This window comes from Suillus paluster, assembly GCF_016628075.1.
Source record: "Suillus paluster strain FC165 chromosome Unknown EDB91scaffold_72, whole genome shotgun sequence".
NCBI lineage: Eukaryota > Fungi > Basidiomycota > Agaricomycetes > Boletales > Suillaceae > Suillus > Suillus paluster.
In genome coordinates, this window is record NW_024537632.1 from 131038 (window position 1) to 159019 (window position 27982).

Genomic DNA, 27982 nt, shown 5'->3' on the forward strand with positions numbered 1-27982 from the left:
CACTATCACTTTTTTTTTTAAAAAAAACAATCCAATTTATTGTCCTTTGGGGTCATTGACCCTATGTTGGACATAGCCCTTTATGTGGGGGCTTACTCCCACTTTTCTATTGTAAGTATATATGTGACTAGCTTGTGGCATAAAGTTGAACATGTACTCTGTCAGCATGTTGTCAGGCAAAAGCTGACACTGATTTTGTACAGAAGGAAAAATGTGGTGTGTGGGGTTGGTGAGCAATGAGTTGTTTTGGTGAGAGTTTGTACTTTCTCTTGGCTTGTGTGCATGGTTGGATTGGGCTCTTGACTGGTTCATCTTCCTTAATACCTCTTCGTTCCTACATCAACTTCTTCAGCCAGTGGAAGTCCTTCCCTCCAGTCTTGGAGTGTTGGTGTTTGTATAATTAGTTTACATGTGTGTTTCATCTTCTTTATATGCTCTGTTGTGGTATGGTGCTTGATATTATGTTATAATTTATGTGTCCAAAATCTCACCAAATGTGGGTTTTAGTTGTCCTGTGCTATTGACATAACACATGAGTGGACTCGTTGCTTTCTCTGAAGTGAGGATGTAGGTGAGGGAGTTGGCCTTGTGTTGTAGGGTGTTTGAGAGTATGTGCCTTTCTCTCGTGTATTGCAGGCAGTCAAAAAGGAAGTGGGATACTCTCTCTTCTATTCCTGGGCAGATGGGACAATGTGGAGATTTGGTCTTTCCTATGCAGTAGAGATGTTGGTTCAATGGTATGTGGTGAGTTCTGAATTGGGTGTGAATGCTGATTTGTTGTTTTGATAGGGTGGATACGAGTTTGATGAATCTATTGGATGGCATGGTGGGATCTATGGTTGATGCTTGTGCATATCTTGGGGACTTCTTCCATGTGTCTGACCATCTCTCATTCAGTTCAGATTGATGTCATTGTTTTAGTGCTAAGATGCTGTTTGGTAGCTTCTTGACCTAAAGGTAAGTTGGGAGCCTTTCTCTCATGCTTGTGTGTCTTTTCCCTTTTGCTGCCTCTTTTTCTGCTGTGTTCACTAATTTGTTGCTCTCAACTCCCTTGTGACCTGGTATCCATTGTATTGTGAGGTAGAAGTTGATTCCTTGGTGATCTCTGTTCTCTGCTAGGTATCTTCTCATGCTACAAAAATGTTCTACTAAGTATCTGCCTGGTTTTGTAAAGTGGCTCTCACTGGATTGAATTGCTGCTTGGTTTTCTATGAATATTGTTGCTGGGTATGTTATGTTTTACTCCATAGCTGGAAGCTTTGCTGCTAATGTCAGTCCTACCACCTCCGCGTTGTATACTGTGTGCTTTTGGTCTGATCCCAGATGGTATTTGAGTGTATGCAGTGCTTTTCCTCTTCACATTAGTATGGCTGCTGCCCCTATTCTCCTGTTGTGACCTGATCCATCTGTGTAGATTTGGATTTCATCCATGAGATCCTTCTGCTCTTTTACATATCTTCCTCCTTCTGCGTGATGTGTGTGCGGTAGACATTTGGTGTTTGCGTGTTCGACCTGTTGGTGGGGTCTAGCATTTCAATATCTTTTGGGTATGCCTGAAAGGAGGAGATGAGGTTGTGGAGCGATGATCGGTGTTGGATGACATTTTGAAATCTGATGATGTGTTTCAAGTGGGGGTGAAGAGGGTGATGTTGAGGCAGTGTGGCAAGATGGATTGCAGCACGATGGCAGACTTTTTGGAGGAGGAGGGAGATTGATAGGAGGTTGGCATGCATGTCTAGTAGGTCAGTAGCTGTAGTCTTCATAGCACCAGTGATACTCAGTGTGGCGATACTCTGCACCTGTCCTAGTCTTTTTGCTACTCCTAGTGATCCTCGTTGTTGAGTTGTCAAATTGTTGTGGTAAATTGGTCTGAACCATAAGTCTACGCCATAGGTGTATTTCAGAACTGCTACTGTTAGGTATAGTTGACACATGAGTTTTGTGGACACCCTGTTGGCTGGTCTTGATAAGTGTCATAGTTGGATTACGTATTCTGTGCCCTTGGCTATGGTGTGATTTGTGTGGTGCATCCAGTCAATTCTTGATTGACGAGTAGACCAAGCAAATGGTGATGGTCTGTTGGGGTGATGGTGGTGTTTTGAATGATTAGAGGGGGGTGTGTTTGAGTTTTGCTGTGGGAGAAGTCTATTAGTGCGAATTTATTTACTTTGAATTTGGAATTATGATCTCTGGACCATCGCAGTGCTCTGTCAGGTCTCTCCATCATGTCCTTGAGTGTTTTGTGTGTGTCTTCAAAGGTTGGGCCTACCACTATATGTGCTGTGTTGTTGACAGATGCTAGGGCTGTTTCATTTCTTCTGGGGTTTACAATATCAATCAAGTCAGCATTATAGATGAGGTAGGTGATCATCAAGGGGGTCCCCTTGGCCTATGCTATTTCTTACTTCAATCCAGTTAGATGTGGTGTCATTGAATCTGAGTTGTGTCCTTCATCCTGTGAGCATGTGTGTTGTGAAATGAACTATTTCCAGTGGTAATTGTTGTTTCTTCATGTTGTGAGCCAATCTATCTGTTATGGTGTTTGAAAACACTCCTTCAATGTCGAGAAATAGGATTGAGGCAACTTTCCCATTGCACCATGCATTCTGGACTGTTGTTTCTAATAGGTGCAGTAAGTTGGTTGTTGTTCAACCTGGTTGTCCTCTGAAGTGGGTTTTGGGTAGTAGATTGTGGTGTTCCATGATGAGTGACACTTGATCTGCAATTATCACTGTTAGTAGTTTGCATGTTGTGTTGATGAGGGCTGTGGAATGATACACTTTTGGAATTGAGTAATCTGCCTTTCCTGGTTTCTTCAGAACTACTGTGGTGAGTTCCTGCCAGGGTTCATAGTAGGTGTTGAGCATGAATACTGCATTGAAGAGGTTTCGTAGGTAGGGCATGAGGATCATTGAGGCATGTTTGAATACTATATTGCAAATCCCATCCGGTCCTGGGGCTTTGTATGAGCTTGTCAGAACCGTGCCTAGTAGGTATGAAAGAGGTTATGGAAGGGCTTAGCTTCAGCTCGTATGCTGCGCTCCTTAGGCGAGTACAGTGCCCTTAACTTTGGAGGATGGGTAGGGTCTTGCTGAAGATCGACTCCGATGTGCTCCGACAGAGGTTCAGTAGCGGGGGACTATGTCTGACACACTCTAACAGAGGTAAGGCTATGAGGGACTAAGTCCAATGTAGAAAGTAAGGTGAGGACTGTCGGAAGACAGAGGTGGAGGTCAGTGAGATAAGTCTTGAAGTCAGACTTGACAATGATCAGGACTTCAAGCTGAGTCAGAGGTGGTTAGGATAGGTTCAAGTCTATATTCATATTGTAGAAGCAATACCGGAATACATAGGGTTTATATACTACGAGAATCTGGGCTATGTGGCACAGTGCAGTGGAGTACAAAGTAATAATAAAAGGGACAACAAACCATATTATATAACAAGCTAAATTAGAATGGAGGATCGGATCATACAAGGTACAAGACTAGATGGAAAACAGACTGTACAAAGGAAACTCGGAAATGGACTGACAGGTGCCTCGTACCTTGATCGAGTCAGGGGTGGAGGAATGTACCTGATGTCGGAGATACATTTTGAGAGGCGGAGGAGCATATAGAAGGGTGGAGGACATTAACTGAGGGTGGAAATGACTTATCTAGATTGTGGATATGACAGAGCTGGTATTCACTATTGCTTTCACAATGTGTTCCTCTGTAATTGGTGTGAATTGTTCAGCTAGTTCTGGTAGTTGTAGTTTGGGGGGACGGTGCTAGCATCTGGAGGAGGAGGGAAGAAGGTATTAGTGAGGGCTTTGCTTTTCTCTTCATTGGTGATTGCTTCCATTATGTTACCATTGGCATTGACAGTCTTGAGTACTGGGACACTAGTTCTGCCACCATTGCCATGTGGTGTTGAAATGTATCAGTTAGCTGTGTAGATACTTTGCTGATTGAGTTCTTCAAGGAAGTCTAACCAATGTTCATGTTTGGCTTTGTGGTTGCTTCCACTACTTGGTTGCAGATGCATCAGTGTTCCTCATGGATCGGGTGATCAGGTAGGCCTTGTAGCTTATATGATTGATCACTTAGCTTGTTCTTTTGCTTTAGCATTTGTATCAGCTCCTTCATCTACCATCTCTTGAAGTGTGGGCTTTGCTTGGTCTTTGGTACTTTCTCTTCTATTGTTTGTCTTAGCTGTGTTAAGGTTGGAAGTGGCAGCTTGGAATTGCTCCTCTGAGATTATTGCTACTGGGTTGGGGTAGGTGGAGAGGTGTCTTTGCAAGGCGCTGCAGAATATTTCCCAGTCAATGTTGCAATAGTTGGATGTGATGGTTGAAGATGGGTGGGGGATATTGAGATCTAAGGTGCTATAGATAGGGATGTGGTCGGTACAGGGTGGGTGGTGTCTAGGGGTGGTATCACATAGCATGAATGAGTCTAAGGTATGTGTTGTACGGGGTACATTATCAGGCCTGGTCCAGTTTCCACTGCTTGTTGATTGAAGGGTCAGTTTGTCTTTTGGTAGTACCATTTGCAGGTTGAAGTCAGCCATGAGTTTTATGATATGTTGCACTATGTCCTGGGCTTCTGAGGGTGTGCAGAGGTGGTTGTTTCTCAATTCTTCCCATAGATGGTGGTGAGTGTAGAAGTTGCCTAGAAGTATGATGTGATCAGCAGGGGATGGTCGGATGATTTGGCTTTCATTTTTGAGGTATGTTGCTAGTGTGGTGATGGTTTCTTGTTTCATGCTGTTGTCATATATATTGAATATGGTGATTTTTCCAAATTTGCCTTTCAATTGAATAACTACCACGTCTGGCAAGGGGAAGGGTAGTTGCCTCCAGTTGTTTGTGTTGATCCTTTGGTGGATTAGTGTTACTGTTCTTGATTGGCTTTGATGGGAGCATCTGTGGGTAGGGTATATGATGTTCCAGTCCAGGGTGGCCTTTGTGTTGCCTAGGACATTGATGAATGGTTCCTGTAGTGCTACTATGTCAAATGCTTTCACTGTGAATGGGCCACTAAGTATACAATGTTGAGCCATACTTGATTTTTTAGGTTTTCTTGCCATATGTGTAGTCTCACAGCCTGGTTGTCTGGTGTATTATTCATTTTGGGATGAGGTGTAGGGGAGGCCTGGCATTGAGGAATGTGGGTAGGGTGAGTGTCTTGCTGAGAATTCTGCATTGCAGGGAAGGTGGGATGTTCCTCTCATTGGTCTCATTTCTCTCTGGCCAAAGTGGTGGTCTAGGGTGTCATTGAATAGATTCTTGTTTGTTGAGCATGATGCCATCTTGTATACCCTCATTGGCGGTTTTCAGGTCTTTGAGTGTGTGTTAGGTACCGTGCCGGCTCAAGAGGCAGAGGGGTTGGGGCTTGGCTTCAGTTCTTGTGCTGCGCCCTTAGCCGAGTATGTGCCCCGAATTTGGAGTGGGTCTGACATTGTCCGACGGTAGGACAAGTGGACCGCTTGGGTCCGCTTTGAGGGTCGGGGAGTAAGAGCTGCTAGTGGTGGACCGACTAGGAGCGGAGTGGAGAAGGCGGGGAATGATGCGGAGGGTGGATAGGAACCAGGGAGATATTTTGATAGGAGCGGAGATGGCAGAGGATAATGCAGAGGATAGGAAAAGGGGTGATAGGAGGATATGGATATTGATAGGGGCGGGGTAATAAGGGAAAGACTTAGAGCACGGCTCTAAGTCGGAGCGGAGGGTCGGAGGGTCGGAGGTGACAACAAGTTGAGACTTGTGTCCAGAGGAGGCAAGGTCCTACTGAGAATTCTCACAAGATGTAACTGCGAGGAGACAAGTAATATTAAGACTAAGGAAAAATATCTAAGTACATGATATGTTATATACTACTATGTATGAGGCAGTGATCAGGATAACTATGCAGTAAGGCTATGTACCAAGGATATAGTTTGTAAGTATTTTACATAGGTGAAGACATAAGTCGGGGCGGATATCAATATGTACGCGTTGGATCAGCGATCAAGTGGTAATAGGAATTACCGGTCATCTGGAAGTAAGGGTCTATGTACCAATAGGGAAGGCATATATCTAAAAGGGGAAAGAGCTCCAGTTGTATGGAGAGGTTATGGAAGGGGACTGGTTGAGCGGTTGAGTGGAAGCGTAGGGCGGAATGCGGACTTGTGATAGGACAGAGCGGAGGATGAATGGGGTGGAGGGGTCGGAAAGCGGAGCAGATATTAGTATCGGAGCGGTCAGATCAGGTATATGACAGTGTGATAATAAGGTGGGTGGCTCATTGTGTTGATGCTTGCTTTGCCGGTGGCTTGATCCATCATGTTGCGGTGATCAAGTCTAGTTCCCATCCATTCTCTTGTTCTAGGTCCCATATATTAGCATAGTGATAGGTAATATAAGATAGCATAGATAAAATAAATGGTTGCATATTGTATACCTTGGCCGATGTCGCTTTGTCATCCATTGTGCCTTTGGGTAGTGCTCACAATGTCTCACTCTGGTGTCTCACCTTTGGCCTTTGATCCAGACTCCAACACTCCCCCTCGAGCACTATCCGAGCACATTAGGCCATGTAGCTTCTGGAGCCGCGGGCATGGTAGAGCCTTGGTAAATGCATCAGTGATGTTATTGTCCATCAGGCAATATATGAGCTTAAAGTTGCCATTCTTAACATGTGCACAGACAAAATGGAAACAAAGGTCAATATGCTTCATCCTAGAGTGGAACTTTCGGTTCAAGGCAAGCACAATAGCCACTTGATTGTCACAGTAGACAGGAGTGGGGATGGTAGAGGTGTCATATAGTTCACTAACAAGGAAATGCAGGTAATGTATCTCCTGGGTGACTGTGGTTAGTGCAATGTATTCAGCCTCAGCCATAGAAAGTGCTATTATAGTGTTATGACTAGCATTTACTGAATGGCAAAGGCAAGAACACAACCACTAGGACTTGGTCACAGTTGATGATAATGAACAAAGATAGGATTGAGCGTGAATGTCTAAGCCTATTACAAGCATAGAGAACAAAGAGGTTAAGTCTAAGGAGTACTTATGCTAACTAACCTACTTATATACATAACATTGAATTGGAGATATCTGGGTATGAAACAAATCAGCCAATGAGAAAAGAGTTGTATGATAACTGCGGATGACGTAGTATGATGTCATGATATATAAGCGATGAGATCATAGGCAGAGATTAAATGATAGAAAGAGAGATTGTTCTAGCCCATGGAGTAGGGGAGCCAATCAGAGATACAATGGGTGAAATGTGAAGAGGTGAAACTGTGACAGAAAGCTATATGCTAGAACAGAGAGACTAGCTCAGCAGGAGTGTAAACAACACTGTGATATTAAGTACCTAGAACAGAGAGACTAGCTAGGTACAATGTCAGTGTCTGTCTGTGAGAGCTACAATATCAAACATACCTCAGCGGGAGTGTAAACAACGCTGAGGTGTAACTACAAGAGACGTGCAATAAGTATTGTGAGGTTACATAACCAGTTGGTGGCTTGTGATGATGGTGATACAATAAAGGAACTGTACAGTAGGTGATGGGACATGCATGGTGAGTTGCAGAACATGTATAATGCACATGGCAAGAAGATCAAGAAGACATTGCATGTGGGCGCAAGAAGATGACACATATGGTGCATACCTGCATGTGCCAATAAAAACGAAGTCACATGACCAGTTCGGGAACGAGAAGTAACCGGAGGAAAGCCAAGAAACGAAAAATGGTTTGTATTGGGAATTTGTGACATATAGGCTGCTTTCTGGCGCTCCATGCTACCAGTCCTCTATTCAACAAGACAACATATCCCAACATCAAGTGGTGGTGGGCTTGAGACGCCCAATCTGCATCTACATAGGCCTCTAGTCTGACATCTGTGCTTCCTAGGGTTATTCCATAGTTGGCTGTACCCTTGAGGTATTGAAGGACCCACTTGGTGTTACGCTGATGGTAATCAAAGGAGGTTTCAATTCAATCAATCTACTAGAGGTGGCACTCTAGAGAAGTCAAAGGAATCAAGGTGGATTCACTAGTGTCTAACTAGTAGTCTGAGGATGTATCTGGGTAATTCTAGCGTAGGTCAAGATGAGGAATCATCGAGACTACGACCTGCTTATATATGATAGTAAGTCAGGGTCTAGGGTAAGTAAGTAATATGTCCATATAAGTATAGATAAGTGTCCATGGGAATACACATGGTGTATGCATGTTAAGGGTCTGTGAGAATACACTAGGTATCAGCATGTAAGTAATATCCGAGGACTTGCCGAGGATAGATCGAGATTGATCTCAGATCAATGAATAGGGGTGTGCACCTGTGATAAGGTGAAGTTGGAGAGTAACCCTAGATAGGGTGATATCAGGAAATGGTGACACTGTGACATGGTGTCAATGTGAAGAGGTGAAGATATGAAATGTGAAAGGGAAAATGAAAGGTGTCACAGACAACCGTAACACTTGGTGGCTTCCCAGTGAGCAGTACCAGGGTTGCACATGAATTGAGAGAGTGTTGTGACAGTGAATGCAATGTTGGGGTGTGTACTAGTAGCCGCATACATCAGCAACCCTATTCCTCATTGGTATGGTGTCACGAATCCCCAATACAAATCATTTTTCATTTCTCAGTTTCCCTCCAGTTACTTCTCATTCCCAAACCAGTCATGTGACTTCGCTTCCTGTCACAGTTTCACCTCTTCACATATCACCCATTGTTTCTCCGATTGGTTCCCCAACTTCACGGGCTAGAACAATCTCGCTTCCAGAAGAAGCACCGGTCAGATCTTGGGTTTCTATTTAGTCACCATCTATGACTCATTGCTTATATATCATGATGTCATGCTACATCATCCACAGTCATCATACGACTCTTTTCTCATTGGCTGATTTGTTTTATACTCAGATATCTCCTATTTAATGTTATGTATATAAGTAGGTTAGTTAGCATAAGTACTCCTTAGATGTTCACACTCAATCCTATCTTTGTTCTTCATCATCGTCTTTGACCAAGTCGTAGTGGTTGTGTGCTTGCCTTTACCATTTGGTGAACGCTGGTCATAACATATGGTACATCTTTCATGGCTTCATGTTGGGCATGTGTTGCTGGTGATTGCGCATCAGATAAAACCACACCTACTTCCATTGGCGTCTGGGTGGCTTTTGCATCTGAGAGCTGAAAATGTTCTAGGATAGTGTCAATATAGGCCCTCTGAGAGAGAGAGTAATAGTGTGGGCGGAAGATTTGCATTTGACCTTGAGTCCCAGCAGCCAGTTGAGCTCACCAAGGTCTGAGATTTCAAAGTATTGGATGAGCTGGTCCTTGAATAGGGTGATGTGGTGTAGATACTTGGAAGTTATGGCAATGTCGTTGACTGAGATGGTAATAATGGTGTGTTCATCCTTAGAACATTTGAAATACACCGCCTGGTCAACCTGTGAACATTTGAAACCCAGCTTTGCTAATACTCCTGCTAATTCTTCAGCCCACTCACACCCAGCCTGCTTTAGACCTCAACACCTTCCTCTCTTCTCCCTCCTTCAAATACCCTGGTGGCATGTGCATGAAAAATTTCCTCTGTGAGCTCTGCATACAGGTAAGCGCCCTTGATGTCGACTTGGTGAATTTCCCAGTCACATTCAGCTGCCATCATCAAGACCGTCTGAATTGTCGACATGTTAGAGGTAGGGGCAAAGGTGTCAAAGTAATTGATTCCATACTTTCTGGCGCTGGCCGTTCACTACTAATCAAGCTCATAGCTTTAGCTTCTCACTATTGGGTCCATGTTTCATTGTCAGACATAATGACATGGTATCAAGTTCATGCCCACAGGTGTGTCAATAATTTCCCATGTACCCAACTTCTCCAGCTGACTGATTTCATAGTCAATTGCTTCTTGCCACTCTATGGCATCGGGGCCATTTAACACTTGCTGAAGTGTGACTTCTGGTTCCACCACAGCCATCACATACTGCTGGTAAGAGAGTACTTCCTCATCAATGAAGTCTGATTCTTCGGGCTCAAAGTTGCTTTCAGCTGCAAGGGAAGCATTCTCCCCCTGGTTGAGGGTTGCATAGTATCCTGGCGGCAGTCAGGTCCTGGTAATGCACAGCACGGGTGGCATTCCAAGGTGCTGCAATAATCTGGGAGGTGTGGATGGAGGCTTTGGAGTGGTGGGAGTTGAGGAGGCCTGGATGCTAACTGTGCTGGGAGAGTTGGACTCCCCCTTGTACTGGATTCCATCAGCAACAACCGCACTTGAAGGTACAAACATGATGTTCCATTCAACTGACACCTTCCTCTATTTGGGACAATAGATGCAATAGCCCTTGCTTTTCTCATTCATGCCAATAAAAACAGCCTCCTCTGCTCACACCTCCAACTTGCCAGCATCACCTACATGCATATACACTGGGCATCTGAACTTGTGAGCTTGAGCTAAGGACAGACATTTCTCATGGACAAGTTCATAAGAAGTGTGATTGGGTAGTGTGCACGAGGGTAAGCGGTTCTTTAACCACACAGCATAATTAACTGCCTTGCTCCAGAGAAACTTCAGGAGATTGCAGGCGATTAGCATAGCCCTAGCATGCTCTACAAGGGTCTGATTTAGACGTTCAGCTACACTATTTTGCTACAGTGAGTCATGGATGGTGAGTTGTCTCTCTACCCCCTGGTCCTGCAGATACTTATCGAACTCTCGACTTAGGTACTCTCCTCTGCAATCCAAACACAGTGTCTTGACTCAAGTTCCCTCCCGCTGGTGCAAGAGCCATGCTTTGTATTGTTTGTAGGAATCAAGTGCATCACTCTTGTTGGCTAGGAAGTGCACCTTCATCTGACAGCTGAAATCATCTGTGAAGGTCATGTAGTATAAGCTACCACCAAGACTCATTGTCCTGGTGGGACCCCAGAGATCACTATGTATAACTTCACCATAGGTCTTGGTGCACACCTTCAACTCCTTTGGGAAAGGCTGACGTGTAGCCTTGGCCTTGGTGCACATATCACATAATTCTGGCTGTAAGGCAGAGTCTAGCTTGATGCCCTCAACTAGCCTCTCCTTGACCACATTCAAGACAGCTGTTTGGGAGACATGCCCCAGGATGTGATGCAGTTCACAGACAGTGAGTTTTCCTTTGGCGATGTGCACGTGATGCTGACTGCAAGCTGTGACACTATAGAGTCCTTCTACCTGAGGGATCATTGCTATAATTCTGTGAGTGGGACTGTGGGATAAGATCTTGCTGATCTTGTCCTCAAAATGCACAGCAAGACCTCCTGTAGTGATCTGTTGGGTCAAAATGAGGGTGAACACCATTTTGGGTACATATAAGGTGTCACGAAGTGCAACAGTGGTGTGTTCTTTACCATTTGGTAACTCTATCTTGACATCACCCTTCCCAATAGCACTTACGGCAGAACCATCAGCCATATGGATATCCTGGGACAAACTTGAGACTCTCAAAGGCGGATTGCTACAAGGCAACTTTAGTGCAAGACACCTACACATGTTCCTACCTAGAGAAGGCATGCAGTTAGCAAAAGAACAGGAAGCCTACAAAAGGAAACTTCAAGAAGCGGCAATGGAACAAAACACCACAAGAAGTGTTGAAGAAAATGACGATGAAACAATCAATGATGTAGATGAAGATGGAGAGTCAGAGGAGGAGAGCATTGTAGATGGAGAGATCAAAGAGACTGTAGAATGAGAGTCCAGCGGCATTGAGGGCAGCACCAGTTTTTTTTTCAGGTGGGTGCATGGAGTAGGGGGTTCCAGGCAAGGGGTTAGGCGAGAGCTGAGTCAGTGAGGTCAAGGTCTTGCACACACACATGTCCATAGCACATTATCACAACTCTGCTGGTCCATCATCAGAGCACATTAGCCTAGTCCACTGTGCATGTGGTGACCTTTCTGCTCTAAGACCTTTAACTTTGATGACCATTGTGGGGAACGTCCCCACTGTAGGCCCATATCCCATATAATTCCCAAGCCTTACCACCATCTTCCTGTGCATTCTGCTACCATTCTGCTACCCATCCACGTCTTACCCGACCCATCTGCTACATGGAACCAAGTAGGGAGTTATGTTACTCTGGGCTTGTGTTGATGGTTTTTACTTAGTTTATGTACGCATTTTTACTGCTTATGTAAAAAATCAATCTTCTTGAGCCACCACCATGAGCAGTGCTCTTTTGATTCACTTTTCTCTCTGAGCACTACCTAGCTCTAGTCCAGAACCCTCTAGGGTCGAATGCACCTCCTTGCAGGTATAGCAGCAGGCAGCAAGACCCAACATTTTCTGCACCCAGCAGAATAGTTGTACCCACAACTGGAGCCCACCATGAGGGGATCATCTGGGAAGCTAGCAGTCACTTTAGACCCATTCCTATCTGCTTTCTATCTGTTCTGATCTGCTTTCTATCTGTTCCTATCCGCTTTCTATCTGTTCCAATCCACTTTTTGTCGGTTTCGATCCGCTTTACTGTCAAGGAATTGCGCATAGCGTTCCACAACCCGGTCCTAACACCTAACACTTGCACCCCGCATAGAAATGTCATCCGCACCCAGCTTTATGCCTCCGAGCACATCGGACATCGCACCACAGTTTACCGGTATTGCTTCAGAACTACTACCCTTCTTCCACGAAGTTGTGCAATTAGCAGATCTCGTCGAACTATCGGATCCGGCTCACATCAAGGCAGCCCTGCGGTACACAGATAGGGATGAGGCAGACCTATGGACCTATCAGGAGGAATCACGTGGTGATAACTATGAGGAGTTTGCTAATGCAGTCTTGCGATTTTACCCAGAAGTCCGGGGTACCCGCTACTATCGACAGGAACCAGTTGAAGTCATCATTGATGAAGCATCGGAAGTTAAGTCCCCCACACCTGTTCCATCCACTGAGGTCCCTGCATGCATCACGGATGATCCGCTCCCTGAGGAATCTGTCCATGGGAGCGACATACTCGATCCCTCTACAGATAAATCGACTTTTATTGATGAACTATCATTCTTCGATGACATTGAATCCTCCGCTATTCCGCAGGCATCGGATAGCGGATCCGATACTTACCCACAGATCATTGCACCACTAGCCAGCTTGACCCGTCCGCTTATAGACTCGAATCCATCTGACAGAACCACACATATTACTACCGATTCCGCTTTATCCGATTTTCCATCAGCCGTTTTTACATTGCATGACCCTAGCTCGCTCCCAGTACTCCGTGTAGTTACTGAGGAGGCAGGTGTCATGGATGTTGATTTTCCGTCTGCTGTTTTAACTGTTCCATTCATATTGCAGGTTCCATCTATTTTACGTCCGGGTCTCTCAAGGAGACATCTCGAGTTTAGTTCCACATTTCCATCCAATGATTTTCAGGTCATCCGGGATGTTCCCAATGATCGCATGGGGTTATTAGCATTGTACTCGTGCAGTCATCCTAACGATCCACATCAGATAGAATGTAGTTCCAACCTGCAGTTGCACGAAGCCTATCGACCCGTTACCCATGTCTCATCCACACTTTCCACACTTCAGATAGCATTGATCCGAACCCTACCGGGAACCACACATGCTGCAATCCAAGTACAAGGCGGACCTCCATCGCATGCATCCGGACCTTCCAATACAACCCGCCCCAATACATACAATACAGGGATACATCCGGACGAGCGGATCCCTCATATAGCACAACAGTCATATTGGTACCAAGTTCACCCATCCGCCACACCCATCATTCCCATTGCCCCTCATCATCATGCATTGAATCCGGATCGACAAACACAAGAGTACATCTCACTGGGTACTAGCCCGCCATCGGAATATAACATCTCGGACCCATCCGTGACCCTATCCATCCATGACCTGATCCACCAGTTACCCGTCCATCATCCGCCCATTATCCATCTGTATCATCTATTATCCGTATTGCCATATCGTCCAGTGATCCCTCCCTTGTTCCGTTCTCATTCCACTCTTGTTCCAACCAATGCACCCGTCTGATCCGTCCATGACCCATTCACCACCTGTCCGATCCATCCGAGACCTGATCCGTCCATGACCCGTCCATCATCCACCCACATATCATCTGTATCACTGTTTTGTCCAGTGACCTTTTCCTTGATCCATCCTCAATTCATTCATCACTTGATCATCACCAGCCCATGACCCGTCCGATCCATCCGCCACCCTATCCGTCCATCACCCATCCATCATCCACCCGCATATCATCTGTATCACTGTTTTGTCCAGTGACCTTTTCCTCAATCCATTCTCAATCTGTTCTCAATCCATCCTCAATTCGTTCATCACTTGATCATCACCAGCCCATGACCCGTCCGATCCATCTGTCACCCTATCCGTCTGTCACCCGTCCATCATCCGTCCATATTATCCATTATCCATCCACCTATCATCCCATCATTGCTTTATCCAGTGATCATTTCCTTGTTCCATTCCCAGTTCATCCTCAATCTGTCCGCTATCCAACTCATAACCGCATAGACACCTGCTATACACTTACCCATCCGACCCGCCCGATCCGTTCATCATCTGACACTCACGCACTACCAATCCGACCCATCTGATCTGTTTGTGATCCATTCATTGCCCTTTTATCCAGTGATCCTTTCCTTGTTCGGTTCTCGATCCGTTCATCGCTCAATCACAATCCGTCCGTCATCCGTCCGTCACCCGTTCATCACCCGTCCGTCAGCTGCCCATCATCAGTCTATATCATCCATCATCCATCCGCTTATCATCTGCATTGATGTTTTATCCAGTGATCCTTTCCTCATTCTGTTCTCAATCTATTCCCGATCATCACCTGTCCATGACCTGATCAGTCCGGGACCTGTCTGATCCGTCCGTCATCCGTCCATGACCCGATCCGTCCACCATACGATCCAATTTGACAACCTGATCACACTTGTATATGCCCAACTACCCGATCACTTTCCATGTCACTCGGATGACCAGGAGGTCATCATGCAAAGTCCGAGGGAGGAATACAGCGGAGAACCAGATCCCAAATTTTGCACATTTTCATGCTCTCTTCCGCACCTAACTTGACACTCTTACAGTACATATCTGCTAACCCAAAATCATAGAACAACAACCACAAAAACAAGTACTTAGTATCTGTTTTACCCCGGGTTTCGTCCGGTGATCCATCTCTCAATCCTTCTTGTTCCATTCAGTTCCGCCTAGTTCTGTCTCTATCCGCCCCGCATACTAAAAAGAAAGAAATTACATATCTACAGGTTCCCGTTATATATTTGCCATTCGATCTGATTAGACTATACGTGCGCGCATAAACCACAAGGATCTGTTTTATTTCTCCCACATGAAGCCGCACCATGCATGTTTGTAGTTCCCAGGTGTTCCGATCGATACTAGACAAAGGCCCGTCGGATCCGCAGACGGCGGGCGAGGAATAGAGGAAGGAAGCGGATCAATGAAGACACATCGGATGAGTTATCCGCAAACCACTCGTATCATTTCCGCTTTTTCATTGGATCCGTGTACAACATTACTTACAATTGTTCACTCACACTACTTAGGTGCCAATGAGGACTGGATAGGACTTGGACTTTGGACATGCGGACAGACGAGTTTACCACACACACACATCACCCCCCAATGAGTTCCGCATTCCCACGCTCGCATTCCACAGTTCCGCACACATTCCTGCACATTATACATGTTGCACATCCAATGCATCATTAGAGACCACCTCCCATGCAGTTTACATCTGTTCCATACCGATCCCATTGCATACAGCACTTTGCACCATCATCCGCATTTCCCGCACATTATCCGATGGGTTCCATATTCCCACGCTCGCATTACACAGTTCCATGCGCATTCCCACACATTATACATGTCGCTTATCCCGCGCATCATCGGAGATCACCTCCCATGCAGTTTACATCTGTTCCATACCGATCCCATTGCATACAGCACTTTGCACCATCATCCACATTTCCCACACATTATCCGATGAGTTCCGCATTCCTGCGCTCGCGTTCCGCAGTTCCGTGCACATTCCCACGCATCATCAGAGATCACCTTCCATGCAGTGTACATCCGTTCCATACCGATCCCATCGCACACACTTCCTGCGCATCATCCAATGAGTTCCGCATTCCCACACTCATGTTCCGCAGTTCTGCATGCATTCCCGCACATTATACATGTAGCTTATCTGTGACTGACTGGGGACAGTCAGTATTCAAGTTGTGCACAGGTGTGGGGAATTCCCCCACTGTAGGTGTAAAACCCCATCCTTTCTGCATCATCTCACATTAGTTCCACATATTCCACACATTCCGTGTTTCCCGCACATCGTCCGATGGGTTCCACATTCCCGTGCATCCATCGGAACCCGCCCGCACTATCCGATATTCCTGTGCATCGTCGGACAACCTTCGCATGTCCTGTCCCCATCCTTCCAGGTCCATTGGTATGCTGTATCCCTCTTCCTGCTGTTTCTAACGTTATCCAGATCACACTGACACATGCCCTTATGGCACGGACCCCTATTCCAGAGTATTGCGCCCATGTGCACTGCCTGCCTTCACTTCCACTTCCTGAGAAGTTTACTACCTGTACCTCAGTGTTCCTTGAAAATAATCTTCCCTTTAAGTAGTGGTACTCAGGGCTTGGGGTGTTTTTTTATCGAATCCCATCTTTTACCTTCCCACTTTCCCTTCACCTTACTAGAGGACCACTTTGACTTATTCCCACTATCAATCTAACCTCATGATATACTTCCTTCAACTTTGCCTGCGAGTTCCGACGAATCAGTACGTTCCGCGCTTTATCTGTTTGAGTTCCATTCCATTCCTTTCCATTCCGCTTGAGTTCCGCTCAGGTTCCGCTTGTTCCGCTTGTTCCGCATTTTTGTGGATCCTCATCCTACCTGCGGTAGGGTTGATTAGGGTCACTAGACAGAGTCTAGTCTTTGCTTTCCTCATACTTATTTGAGGACCCACTACCCAGTAGCAATCCCCTTGGGACGAGTATTAGTCTCGCACCCTTGTTAGACATCTGAATCACCCCAGAGTCTATTTTCCTCACCCACACTGTTGCAGTGGTTCTTGATGATTGTGAGTCCCTCACAAATTTCTTACTTTATGTATGTACTACTTACTTTCATCTGTATTGCATTTTTTTTCACTAGCAGATTCTTGACTCACCTTGGCCTTTGTTTTGCTGTTCCACTTGCAGGCAGCTATCTCTGACAGCATTGAAGATGGACTGGGAGGCATACTGATGAGGGGGCAAACTATTTGCCTCAACCAAAGTTGGGAGGGAGGAAAGACTGAGAAAACTGGAAGGTTCATAGTCCACCATTGTTTTGAAGTTTGTTTGTTTGTTTGTTTGTTTGTTGCTGTGTTATATGTTATCATATTAATTTTTGCAACTAAACCTTTCCTGACTTGGATCTTCACCAACAGCATACACACACTGTTTGGATACCTTTGGCTCTTTATCTACCATCTGTTTCTCTACCATCAGAATGAACACTTGCCCAGGTTGCACTAAAAACTTTGAGCATACTGGATATTCTCATCACCTAACCAAGACCATGAATCCATCATGCACAGCTATATTACAATATTCTGATCTTTTTCCTGAGTTGGAAGACAGAGATTATGACAGTCTTGATGGTGGAGATGACAATTTTGATTCTCATCATTTAACAGAATTTACAGGAGACTACTTTAGCCACTACAATGAGCAAGATCTGGAATAGCCAGATGATAACTGTGACAAGCCTCCTTTGGAATTTGATGGAGAGGAGGAAGAGGATCATGATGCAGAGCTTGAGCATGGGTTAGAATGCCCTGCAGATCCTATACTGTAGGATATTGATGATGGGGATGATTTTGAGGACTTGGATGCACAACCACACCCAGCTGAATGACAAGAAACAGAGGCACCCCTTGGTCACCAGCTCATTATTGAGAAATTTCCATGGTGCCACACAGGTGTTCCAGTGCATCTCTCCCACACTACAGCTTTCGAGTCTTACAAGAATGTACTGCAAGGTGCAGAAAATGTTTAGGCTCCCTTTGTGTCTCACATAGATTATGAGGTCACAAAGTGGGCAAAACTTTGTGGTTCTGGCTCAACTGCTTTTTCAGAGCTGCTCATAATTGATGGCATGAGCTTTTTCAATTGGGTCATGATGGGCCAACATTTTTAACAATGTTTATATAGCTTCATGATGCCTTGGGTCTTTCATACTGAAACACCCATAAACTCAATCAAATCATTGACCAACAGTTACTGTGCAGATGACCATGTTTAAAACATGAAGAAATCATTATTGCAGATGAGACATTTGATGTTTACTCATGCAACATCATGGAATGTGTCAAAGCCCTTTATTCAGATCCTGAATTCTCACAACATCTCAACTATGCCCCTGAACACCATTATGTTGACACTGACAAGACTATCCAAATGTGCCATGATCTCCATACTGGCAAGTGGTGGTGGTCCACCCAGGCAAGTCACTGAAAAATTTGCTTGAATCATATCAAACTTACCACAATATTATTTAGAAAGAACTTGAAGCCAAGAAACCTAGAGCAACAGCCATACCCATCATCCTTTTGTCCGACAAGACACAGGTTTCCATGTTTTGAAATAAATCTGCCTATCCTATCTATATGACAATAGGCAATATTCCAAAGGAGATTCATTGAAAGCCATCTTGACAAGCATGGATCCTGTTCATCTGTCTACTAATTTCAAAACTTGATCATATCATGAACAAGGCTGCAAGATGTCGGATGGCAACAAATTTATTTTATGTCTGTTTGCATCACATTCTAGAGCCTCTGAAAGTCCCTGGTGAGGATGGTGTTGCTATGGCCAGTGGAAATGGAGTTGTGCATCAAGGACATCCTATTATTGCTTGTTATTCCACAGATTACCCTGAACAGTTGCTAACAACTGAGATGAAGTCAGGAGAGTGCCTGAAGTGTGATATCCCACATGAGGAGTTGGGAAGTCTAGATGTTCCTGTGAAGTTGTGTGACCTTGAGGCAATTCTTGCTACATTGTCCCTTATTGATGAGGATCATGACCTGTGGAGATGAGTGTGTCAGGAGTGTGGGGTTAAGCCTGTCTTCAAAACATTCTGGCTGGATCTCCTGCATGCTAACATATTCCAATCCATTACACCAGATGTGTTACATCAACTCTACCAGGGTATCATCAAGCACCTCATTGAGTGGATCAAGGAGACATAGAGCAAAGCTGAGATTGACGCTCACTGTCACAGGCTTCCCCATCACCACAATATCTGCTTGTTTCTAAAAGGGATCAGTAGCCTTTCCCATGTTAGTGGAACTGAGCACAATCAAATCTGTCACTTCCTGCTCAGCATTGTCATTGGTATATGGTTTCCTGGTAATCTCAATAATGCTTACCTTACTCATGTCATTTGTGCCATCCTTGATTTCCTTTACCTTGCACAATACCCGTATCACACTGATCAAACTCTGGCACTTCCCAAAGCTTCATTCCTTCCATCACTATGTACATATGATCAAAATGTATGGCATGACCAACAACTACAACACCAAGTACACCAAACATTTACACATTGACCTCACAAAGGACACTTACAGGGCTACCAACCATAAAGATGAGTATAGTCAAATAATACTCTGGCTCAAAAGACATGAGAAGATGCTGTGGCATGATAACTTTGTCCAATGGCATCTTGTTGGTGATCTTGCCCTGCAATAAAGGTCACCACCAGACATGGATTATTGTCAGGAAATCAAGATGACCAAACACCCAACTATCAAACATGTTCAATTGGATCACATTGTGTGGGAATACAGTGCCACTTTTTTCACAGCAGCATCGTGTTAAGACTGTGCTCAGGGGTATGATGAAGTCTGAGGGGCTTGGCTTCAGCTCATGTGCTGCACCCCTTACCCGAGTACATACCCCTAATTTCAGATTGTAGTCCGACTCGAGTTCTACGAGCTCCGACAGGATGTTGGAGCAGAGGTCCTCCAAAGGAGGACCAACGGACTACTAGATAATTGCAGGAACATCAGGTGGAGATTGGTCTGCCCTACAGGGGAGAGTCGGAGGGCTACTGCAGTCGGAGCTAACAGTAGGAACAGAGCAGAGGAGACTGTTTGGATGAAGTCTGAAGCAGAATGGAAACACGGAGGACAAAGGTACGAGAGTATTAGCCACAAGTCCGACACGCAGGAAAGGCAGCAGAGGTGCGGGAAGTTGGACAAGCAGAGAAGGCGGCCAACCTAGGGAGTCAATCCCCTAGGCCGGCAAACAGGAGTTGTCAAGGATTTTGCCCAAGAACAGGGACAAGAGAGCAGGGCTTAGAAAAGGTAATATTCACACTAAAGATCTACAGACAGGTGTACATATGTTTATATACTCTAAGTAAGTAGCATAGCATAGCAGAAGGCTATGTGCTGAGTGTACAGAATTACTAGAAAGATGACTGAGACATATGAGAAGGAGGCTCGGAGAATAGTATGTACATGACAGATCAATAATCACTTGGGTATAGGAATTACCGGTGATCTGAAAGGAGGAATTATGATACTAAATGGAGTTAGGACCAGTTGAGTGGTTCCTAGTCTAGGAGTGGACCGGTGAGGCGGTCGGGCGGACTAATAGTTGGGTGAAGAGATACGAGAGAAACTGGAGGAACCAAGTGGGTTGGAAAAGCGGAGATGGTGGAGGGAGTAGGAGTAGGATCAGTCGGACCAACAGAGCAGAGGAGTGGAGCTCCAGATAGGGTCGGATGGTAGGGATATAGTGTCGGAGGAAATAGGGGTAGTGTCGGAGGAGCGGAGGAGTGGAGTGGAGTCAGGTGGAGGTAGCAGGGCTAGTCCTGCTGAGATGCACTTCATGCATTGTTGGAGGAGGAGGGATGGAGTGGACGGGGAAACAGGGAGTCAGACCAGTGGTGGGAATGTTCACAGGTGGTATTGGAGGTGCTCGGATCCGGTATATGACACATTGGCTCATTACGTGGTTGGCAGAAATCAACCTGGTTTATCTGCAGCACAACATATTGTATCCCTATCTTGTCAGTACCTTTCCGCATTGTACCTGGAACTTTCTGGCACTTGCACAACCCATTCTGCAACATTCCCATGCACTTGCAACCCATTTCGCAACCTTCCTGCACCTTTGGAACCCCTAACCTGGAAGCCTCACAACTGTGTTCAGTGGGATATCCTCTAAGGGTCAAACATTGTTTACTTAGTAGACATAGCAGCTAGGTGTTGCCAGACCCAACATTAGTCTGTGCCTCAACAGACTTGTTGTACCCACAGCAGGAATGTTGTGGAATGGGTTGTGCAAGCATGGGAAAGTTCCGGGTACAATGCAGAAAGGTACTGACAAGATAGGGATGCAATATGAGGTAACAAGGTATGAAAGCTAGTGTTTGCAAGGTAAGGAATGTCAAGGTAAGGATCAGGTATGTTGAGGTAAGGTCAAGGTATAGGGATTACCAATGTAAACTCAAAAGAGCATCCCAAGGTGACTACTTCTAAGGTAAATCCAGAGAGATACAGTAAAAGTGAAGTGAAGTAGTTGTATAGTGATACCTAGTACTTATACTATCAAAACTGTGTCAAGTAAAGAAGGGATAGAGATAGGGAAAGGTAGGAATAGGTAATAACATGTAATAAGGCTGTATACTTTGTAACAAGACATGAGGACAAGCTAAATACATATCAGAGGGCCAGATGGACAGTGAATTGATCGCTAGAGAATTCTTAAGGTTGTTCCAAAGGTTCCAAAGGTGTGGGAATGCATTGCAGGTGTCTGGGTCCGTGGTAATATGACTGCAACTACTCGGATAGCACAGGAAAGCTTCTGGGTAAAGTGCACAATGTGTCACAAGGCAAGGGAACATGGTTACAACTATTGCCTGCAGCACAGAACAAGTATGTGGATGTGGGTCACAGAAACAAGGATTCCAAGCCTATAGTCAGGGCAATCCTCACACCAGTCCAGTCTTTTGGTTCACAGCAAGAAAACAAACACCAGTCTAGGTCTGGTTGTGCCAAAAAAAATCAAGAAACTGGACCTGACCAGACTTTCAAACACTATTGACAGGAGGCCACAGATGCAGTATTTCTCCTGCAAAACTTTTTTGGACTTGAGGATCATTCTACCTCATAAACTAGCTCCTTCATGCTCTACTTTATCTTCTTTGTCCCTTCTGTTTGAACTCAGCTCACCCTTGAAGGCACACAAATTTATTTATCATAATGTACACCAGCGGTTTTCTAGTGTCCCTTCTTTGAGCCAATTGCCTCCCAGCCTAGAGGAATACAACTTGAAACAAGGCATTTGTTCTCTGCAGATGCAGAGATTGCCACTGGTCGCCATTCTCATTTAGGGTCCAACCAATTCAAACAGCTCCAGATCATGAAGTTCAGTTGGTGCAAATCCATTGTAGATCACACTGCTTCCAACTTGATCACTGAAGAGGTCTTTCTCACTGACTTCACAGAACTCCTTCACCGTGATGATGAGACAGTTGAGTGGGAGAACAGAGAGGATGAGGTGTTTAGTGATGCATCAGGCCTGGCTTGACCTGAAATCCAGGGCTTGGGCCTGGAAAAAACTCAGGCCAGGCCCTTTAGGAGGGCTTGGGCCTGGCTTGGGCTTGGCTTGGGCCCAGGCCAGGGCTTACAAGTTAAAAATATGTCAAAACATTTATTTCACTACTATGTTGGAAATTTCCATAGGTGCCTTGTAATGTTTCCAAATTGAGATATCATTTAGCCATATTGCATCCGCAATGCAAGATTCTTCCAAGGAACGGTGGTATATTTTTAGAACATTCCAAGGAAGCAACATTATTTTGGGTAACTTGCAAGGTGCATCTGTGCCTTGCAAGTGTTTGGTTATGTCAGCAACCAATCCGATTTCGATTCCAATACCTCAAACTGATTTTCAATGCCCTGTATCTGAATTCAAGCCGACTCTTCATTGTGTTTATATTATACTACAATAACATATGCCTCCACTCAGAAACAACACCAACAGAGGGTGCAAATATATGCAAACCTCTGTGTCTACCAGCAAGGTCCAATGTCAATATTGTAATGAATCCTACACATCTAGAGGCATCAAGTCGCACGAGCAGAGCTGCCTTCAACAGAAAGAAAAGAAGAAAGAGGACAAAAAAATTGTGTGGGCTGCAGTACACTCAATGTTGAATGAAGGAGAACATATTGACAGTTCATTGTATATCTTGATAATATCCTGAATCAATCACTGATTATCAAAATCTTTTGCATCAGAACGTCATCACAACAAGAAACACAAGAAAACAAATGAGCATAACCTCACCAGCACATCTGCACAAGTCTCTGTGCTTGCAGACTCCGAATCAGGAGGTGCAGCTGCAACATCTGTTGCTACTGTATTATTTGATGTGTATGATTATGATGATGGCCACGATTATCCTACTGCAGGACTGGAAGGGGGTCTCAATGACACGCAGAGTGTCGAGGGTGAGGCACAACAACGTATGTGTTCTTATCTTGACCCGAGCCACATAACTAACATCATTTATTAGGTTCTAACTCTGATACAAGCATGGCTAGCACCTCTGCAGGAGCAGCACCTCCTCCAAGTCTCATTCCAGTTTCCGCAGCCACAGCAACAACTTCAGCCCGTTCCGACACATTCAAGACAGAGTTCCACCCCCACAGCGGTCACCCTACAACTGTCGAGACATTTTCTGCTTATGGGACTGGATTGGGAACACGTTCACCCATGGTTGATGATACACCTTGGCACCCTTTTACCTGTTGTGCGGACTTTGAGTTCACTGAGCTTGCGCACAAAGCCGCACTGAACAAGGACCAAATGAATGAGCTGTTGAAGTTCATTTGGCAAGTCGCAGATGGTCACACAAAGTTTTCGTTCAGAACACACAGAGATGTTACAACTGCATGGGCTAGGGCGTCTAGCCAGATGTCACCAGTGAGAGCAGTGTAACTTTATTTTACTTTTGTATCAAGTGTACATGACTATGTTCAATTATACAGTTTGAAAAACATATTATACCCATTGATTACAAGAAGGAAACAATTGAGTATGAAGTTTATTCGCGGCCTCTGTGGGACTGGGCAATGGACCTATTAGCCAATCCCTTGTTGGCTCCACACTTTGTCTGGGATGCTCAGCAGCTTTATAAGCACGACGGGACTCACTTTGAGCACTGCTTTCATGAGCCATGGATGGGAGACCACTGGTGGAATCTTCAAGTGTGCTCAATCTTTTTGTATACTACGTGACTGACTACTAAATTTCAATTCATTTAGTCCTTATTACCTGAGAATGGAGTGCCCTTCGCATTCATATTATATGCTGACAAAACTCATCTTTCGTCAGCTGGTACTGTCAAAGCATACCCAGTAATCACCCGCTGCGGGAATCTACCAGTCAATATTAGGAATGTCAATGGTCCCGGAGGAGGGTGTCTGGTAGGTTGGTTACTGATTGTAAGTCCTTGCAATGTTGTGTGAATGGCACTCAATTGATGGTCTTAGTGCTACAATGGAACTTAACGCTGGCTATTCCCATTAATTCTGATCCTATCAGCTGATTATGAAGAGCAGTGAGTAGTCCATGTTTATATATCATTAACACATTGTTTCTAACACAAATCATTTATATTTAGGTGTGTGATGGCGCTAATACGGGGCCTTAATTCTGCCTGCCCTTGCCCCATTTGCCTGGCCCCGAGAGAAGAACTCACCGACCATTCAACGACTTACCCTAAGCGCACCATTAAAGACGCACAAGATCGTGTCAAGTTATGGTCCAGAGACTGCATTGTGGGCGAGGCAGAACTGAAGAAACAGAACTTGAGGCCTATCAAGGTGTGTGATGGATGTGTCTTTCTCACTTACATGATCTCACAGTCATCAGAATGCATTATGGAAAGTCAAGCTGTCCAACCCGCACGATGCGCTCTCGCAAGATCCGCTACATCTCTATCATAAGGGGAAGTTTGGCAATCACTTGTTTGATGAGTTTAAGAAACACGTCAAGGCACTTGGACATGCTGCCGAGAAGAAGGTTGATAAACAGTAAGTCCCTTCCCAGTTGTTATTCTATCAGTCTCTCATATGTCGTTAATTTTAAAGGTTTGATGCATTTCCGCAATGGCAAAACCTGAACCATTTCAACCGCATTACCAACATATATTTTACTGATGGTAACAAATTCCAGGACATATCTAGGGTATATTCTAGTGCGCTATATTTAAAACTGCACATTTCTCATGGTTTTGATAGCAAATCGTGTACGCGGCACAGAACGTGCTCACACATGTGGAAGATGAAGCTGGCTATGCACTCTTAAAGTGCATAGTGAGCTATCTTCACATTGATATGTATGTATTGCTTGATGTTCATACTGAAAGTACTCTTGCAGCTGGAGAGGCGGAGATCCTTGTGTTTCAGAAACTGTTAGATGTAAGTCCTGTCCGATTTGTTCGTGCCTGTCACTGTGACTCAACACTACTATCACACAGGAATATATTGAGGCCCTTGGCGATGACACGACTAAGAATTGGAATTTCCCAAAGGCTCATGCCTCGAAGCATGTATTCACTGACATTAGGGAGAAAGGAGCAGCTCGAAACTTCAGCACCAGACCAAATGAGAAGCAACATGGACTGATCAAATGTGCATACAAATTGCAAACAAACAGGAAGGATATCGCTAACCAGGTATCACTTTATTAGATCGTGCTTTCTGTAATTCAACTCATTGTGCATCCTTTGCATACTAGATACTTAGACTAGATCATATGACCCTTGTCTCCGGGCTCATCTGCAGCCGCGTTGACTACCTTGATGAAGAACAATGTAAGGCCATGCTCTCAGAGAGAGAACTTGAGGAGGAAGACCTAGATGATCAACCTTTTGGCAGACATATTCACCTTGGTGCCCCGCAACACTCCCTGACCCTTTCGCAGCTCGAAGAAGAAAATGCATCCAAGCCTGCCTTTGCACAGTTCCGCAAGAAACTTTCATTATTCCTCAACAATTTTCTGCCCACCTACAACATACTGCTACCTGATGGCAAAATGTGGCTGATACTCTCAGCATGAGATACCGTTGTAGGAAGCCGATTGCTACTGAGCTAGTATCCCCTATCTTTCCGATCCTCTCCGACCCACTTTCCTGCGCTGCCGCTCCACATCGACGTTGGCCGACGATTGGCCCAGTCGGTCGCACTCGATCCAAGTCGGACATCGTCTGCACACGCAATCGGTCACTATCCATCGTCTCATGTCATTGGCCCATCGTCTACTGGTACGTATATCTCTTACTTTGATCACTTTCCATCCCCATTCACATAATTGGACCGCTTATCGGCCTTTTATCGCCCCACCCCACACCTTATTACATGGACACAGAGAAACGAGTATTTAGCGATCCATGAGGCATCTTAAGCGACCTGAAGTTCCCCTTCATCACTTAGTCTCATTTACTATATATTCCGCCCATGTTCTTAGTAGTTTCTCTAGCAAATTCTCACTTGGAACGATTTCTTGTGTGATTTCTCATTGAGTCGTCAGCCGACTCTCTTAAATGTTCGCTCATCATACTACACACACACCTCCTCTATTTCACTCATTTATCACTCAGGAGCGCTCCACTTTGCTCAGCTTCACTCTCTCTTTGCTCAACTTCGATCGGCCAAGTCGGCATTGGCATCGACTATTAGGTCGGACAATACAACTTGTTGTTGGTGGTTTGCATTGCACTGCTTCCCCTATAGGGTCGAACACACTTGAATCGGCCGCAGTCACGCTGATATCACAGTAGCTACCGAAACCCACACTGTCAGTAATAGTTGTTTCACTGATGTTCCTCTTCTTAAATTTCTTTATCGCAGGTCCAGGAGCATCGGTTCCTCAAGGTCAACTATGAGTCTGCTGTGGATTGGAAGCTCACTACAGATTATTTGCGGTGTAACCCGAGCTTTCATGAGCATGAGTGATGTGACTGTGCCCTGATTCGCACCAATGACAAAGACAGCAATGACAAGAACATTTTTGTTCGCATCTTGCTTATGTTCAAGCACACGGTTGGCAGCAGGGTTTTAGATCTCACTTCAGTTCTACCTATGGATCTGCGAATGGGTTTGCAATGTGCTATTGACCGAGATTTGCGACTGACTCGTCTTCGTGCGTGACCCATGGCTTCATCAGAATTCATCATGCTTCAATCTATCATTCGTGGTGTATTAGTTGTGCCGGACTTTGCTATTCCTGGAGACTATTTCCTTGTTAATTATGTAGACACTGACATATTTCTTCATTCTCAGAGACAACTCTTTTAACTCATCCCTCACTGGACTGAACTCTACCATAGATATTACTGTACCTTTCCATATCGCAGACCCACAATCCTGGCAAGCTCCTTAGACCTCCGTTGTATTATGTATTCTGCGATGTAACTTTTCAAATGGTGTGGCCTCTGATCTATGCTTTCCATTCACATCTGACTGCTATCTACAGCACAATCCTATTATGGGAGATCTTGAGCAGCAATTTTACCCCCAAGATGGAGGCTAAAATCAAGAAGTCATTGAGGACTAATACATCCGCTCGTAGACTAGTAGGTATTCTTGCACATCTACCCCAGTGTTATAACGGACGCGCACTAAAGTCCCACACCCCCAGGTCCCCTTAGGCTGTATATTCACCCTCCTCGCAACAAGACCTGACCCCTGCTCTCTCTGAATCCCATTGCACGACCTGCCACAGCATTAATGAAGATTGTTCTTCCCTCCTTTTATTATGTACTTTTTTATTGTACAGGTGAGAATCCCTCAACCATGAAATCAAATCTGACAACTTCCTCATGGCCATTGGCAATCAGGTCAACGTCATCAAATAATGGTAAGCTTTATGAACTT

General features: G+C 45.0%; 3 protein-coding genes across 3 annotated transcripts; 2 read left to right on the plus strand and 1 right to left on the minus strand.

Moving 5' to 3' along the window:
- Positions 1–12551: 12551 nt before the first annotated feature.
- On the plus strand, positions 12552–14009 carry EDB91DRAFT_1252740 (uncharacterized protein; the record flags this gene model as incomplete). The annotated part of the gene is made up of 1 exon (XM_041323547.1): positions 12552–14009. The coding sequence occupies one exon, from the start codon at positions 12552–12554 to the stop codon at positions 14007–14009; it is 1458 nt and encodes a 485-aa protein (XP_041172952.1).
- Positions 14010–17152: 3143 nt separating this feature from the next.
- On the minus strand, positions 17153–17844 carry EDB91DRAFT_1085517 (uncharacterized protein; the record flags this gene model as incomplete). Its single annotated transcript, XM_041315908.1, has 4 exons — positions 17153–17166; positions 17207–17400; positions 17479–17558; positions 17734–17844. The coding sequence occupies 4 exons, from the start codon at positions 17842–17844 to the stop codon at positions 17153–17155; spliced, it is 399 nt and encodes a 132-aa protein (XP_041172953.1).
- A 5792-nt stretch (positions 17845–23636) lies between these two features.
- EDB91DRAFT_1239125 (uncharacterized protein) lies at positions 23637–27061 on the plus strand (the record flags this gene model as incomplete). Its single annotated transcript, XM_041321812.1, has 11 exons — positions 23637–24026; positions 24092–24310; positions 24368–24537; positions 24727–24928; positions 24978–25138; positions 25196–25292; positions 25585–25782; positions 25853–25871; positions 25960–26143; positions 26586–26613; positions 26957–27061. 11 exons carry the CDS (start codon positions 23637–23639, stop codon positions 27059–27061), a joined length of 1773 nt encoding a protein of 590 aa, XP_041172954.1.
- Positions 27062–27982: the final 921 nt, after the last annotated feature.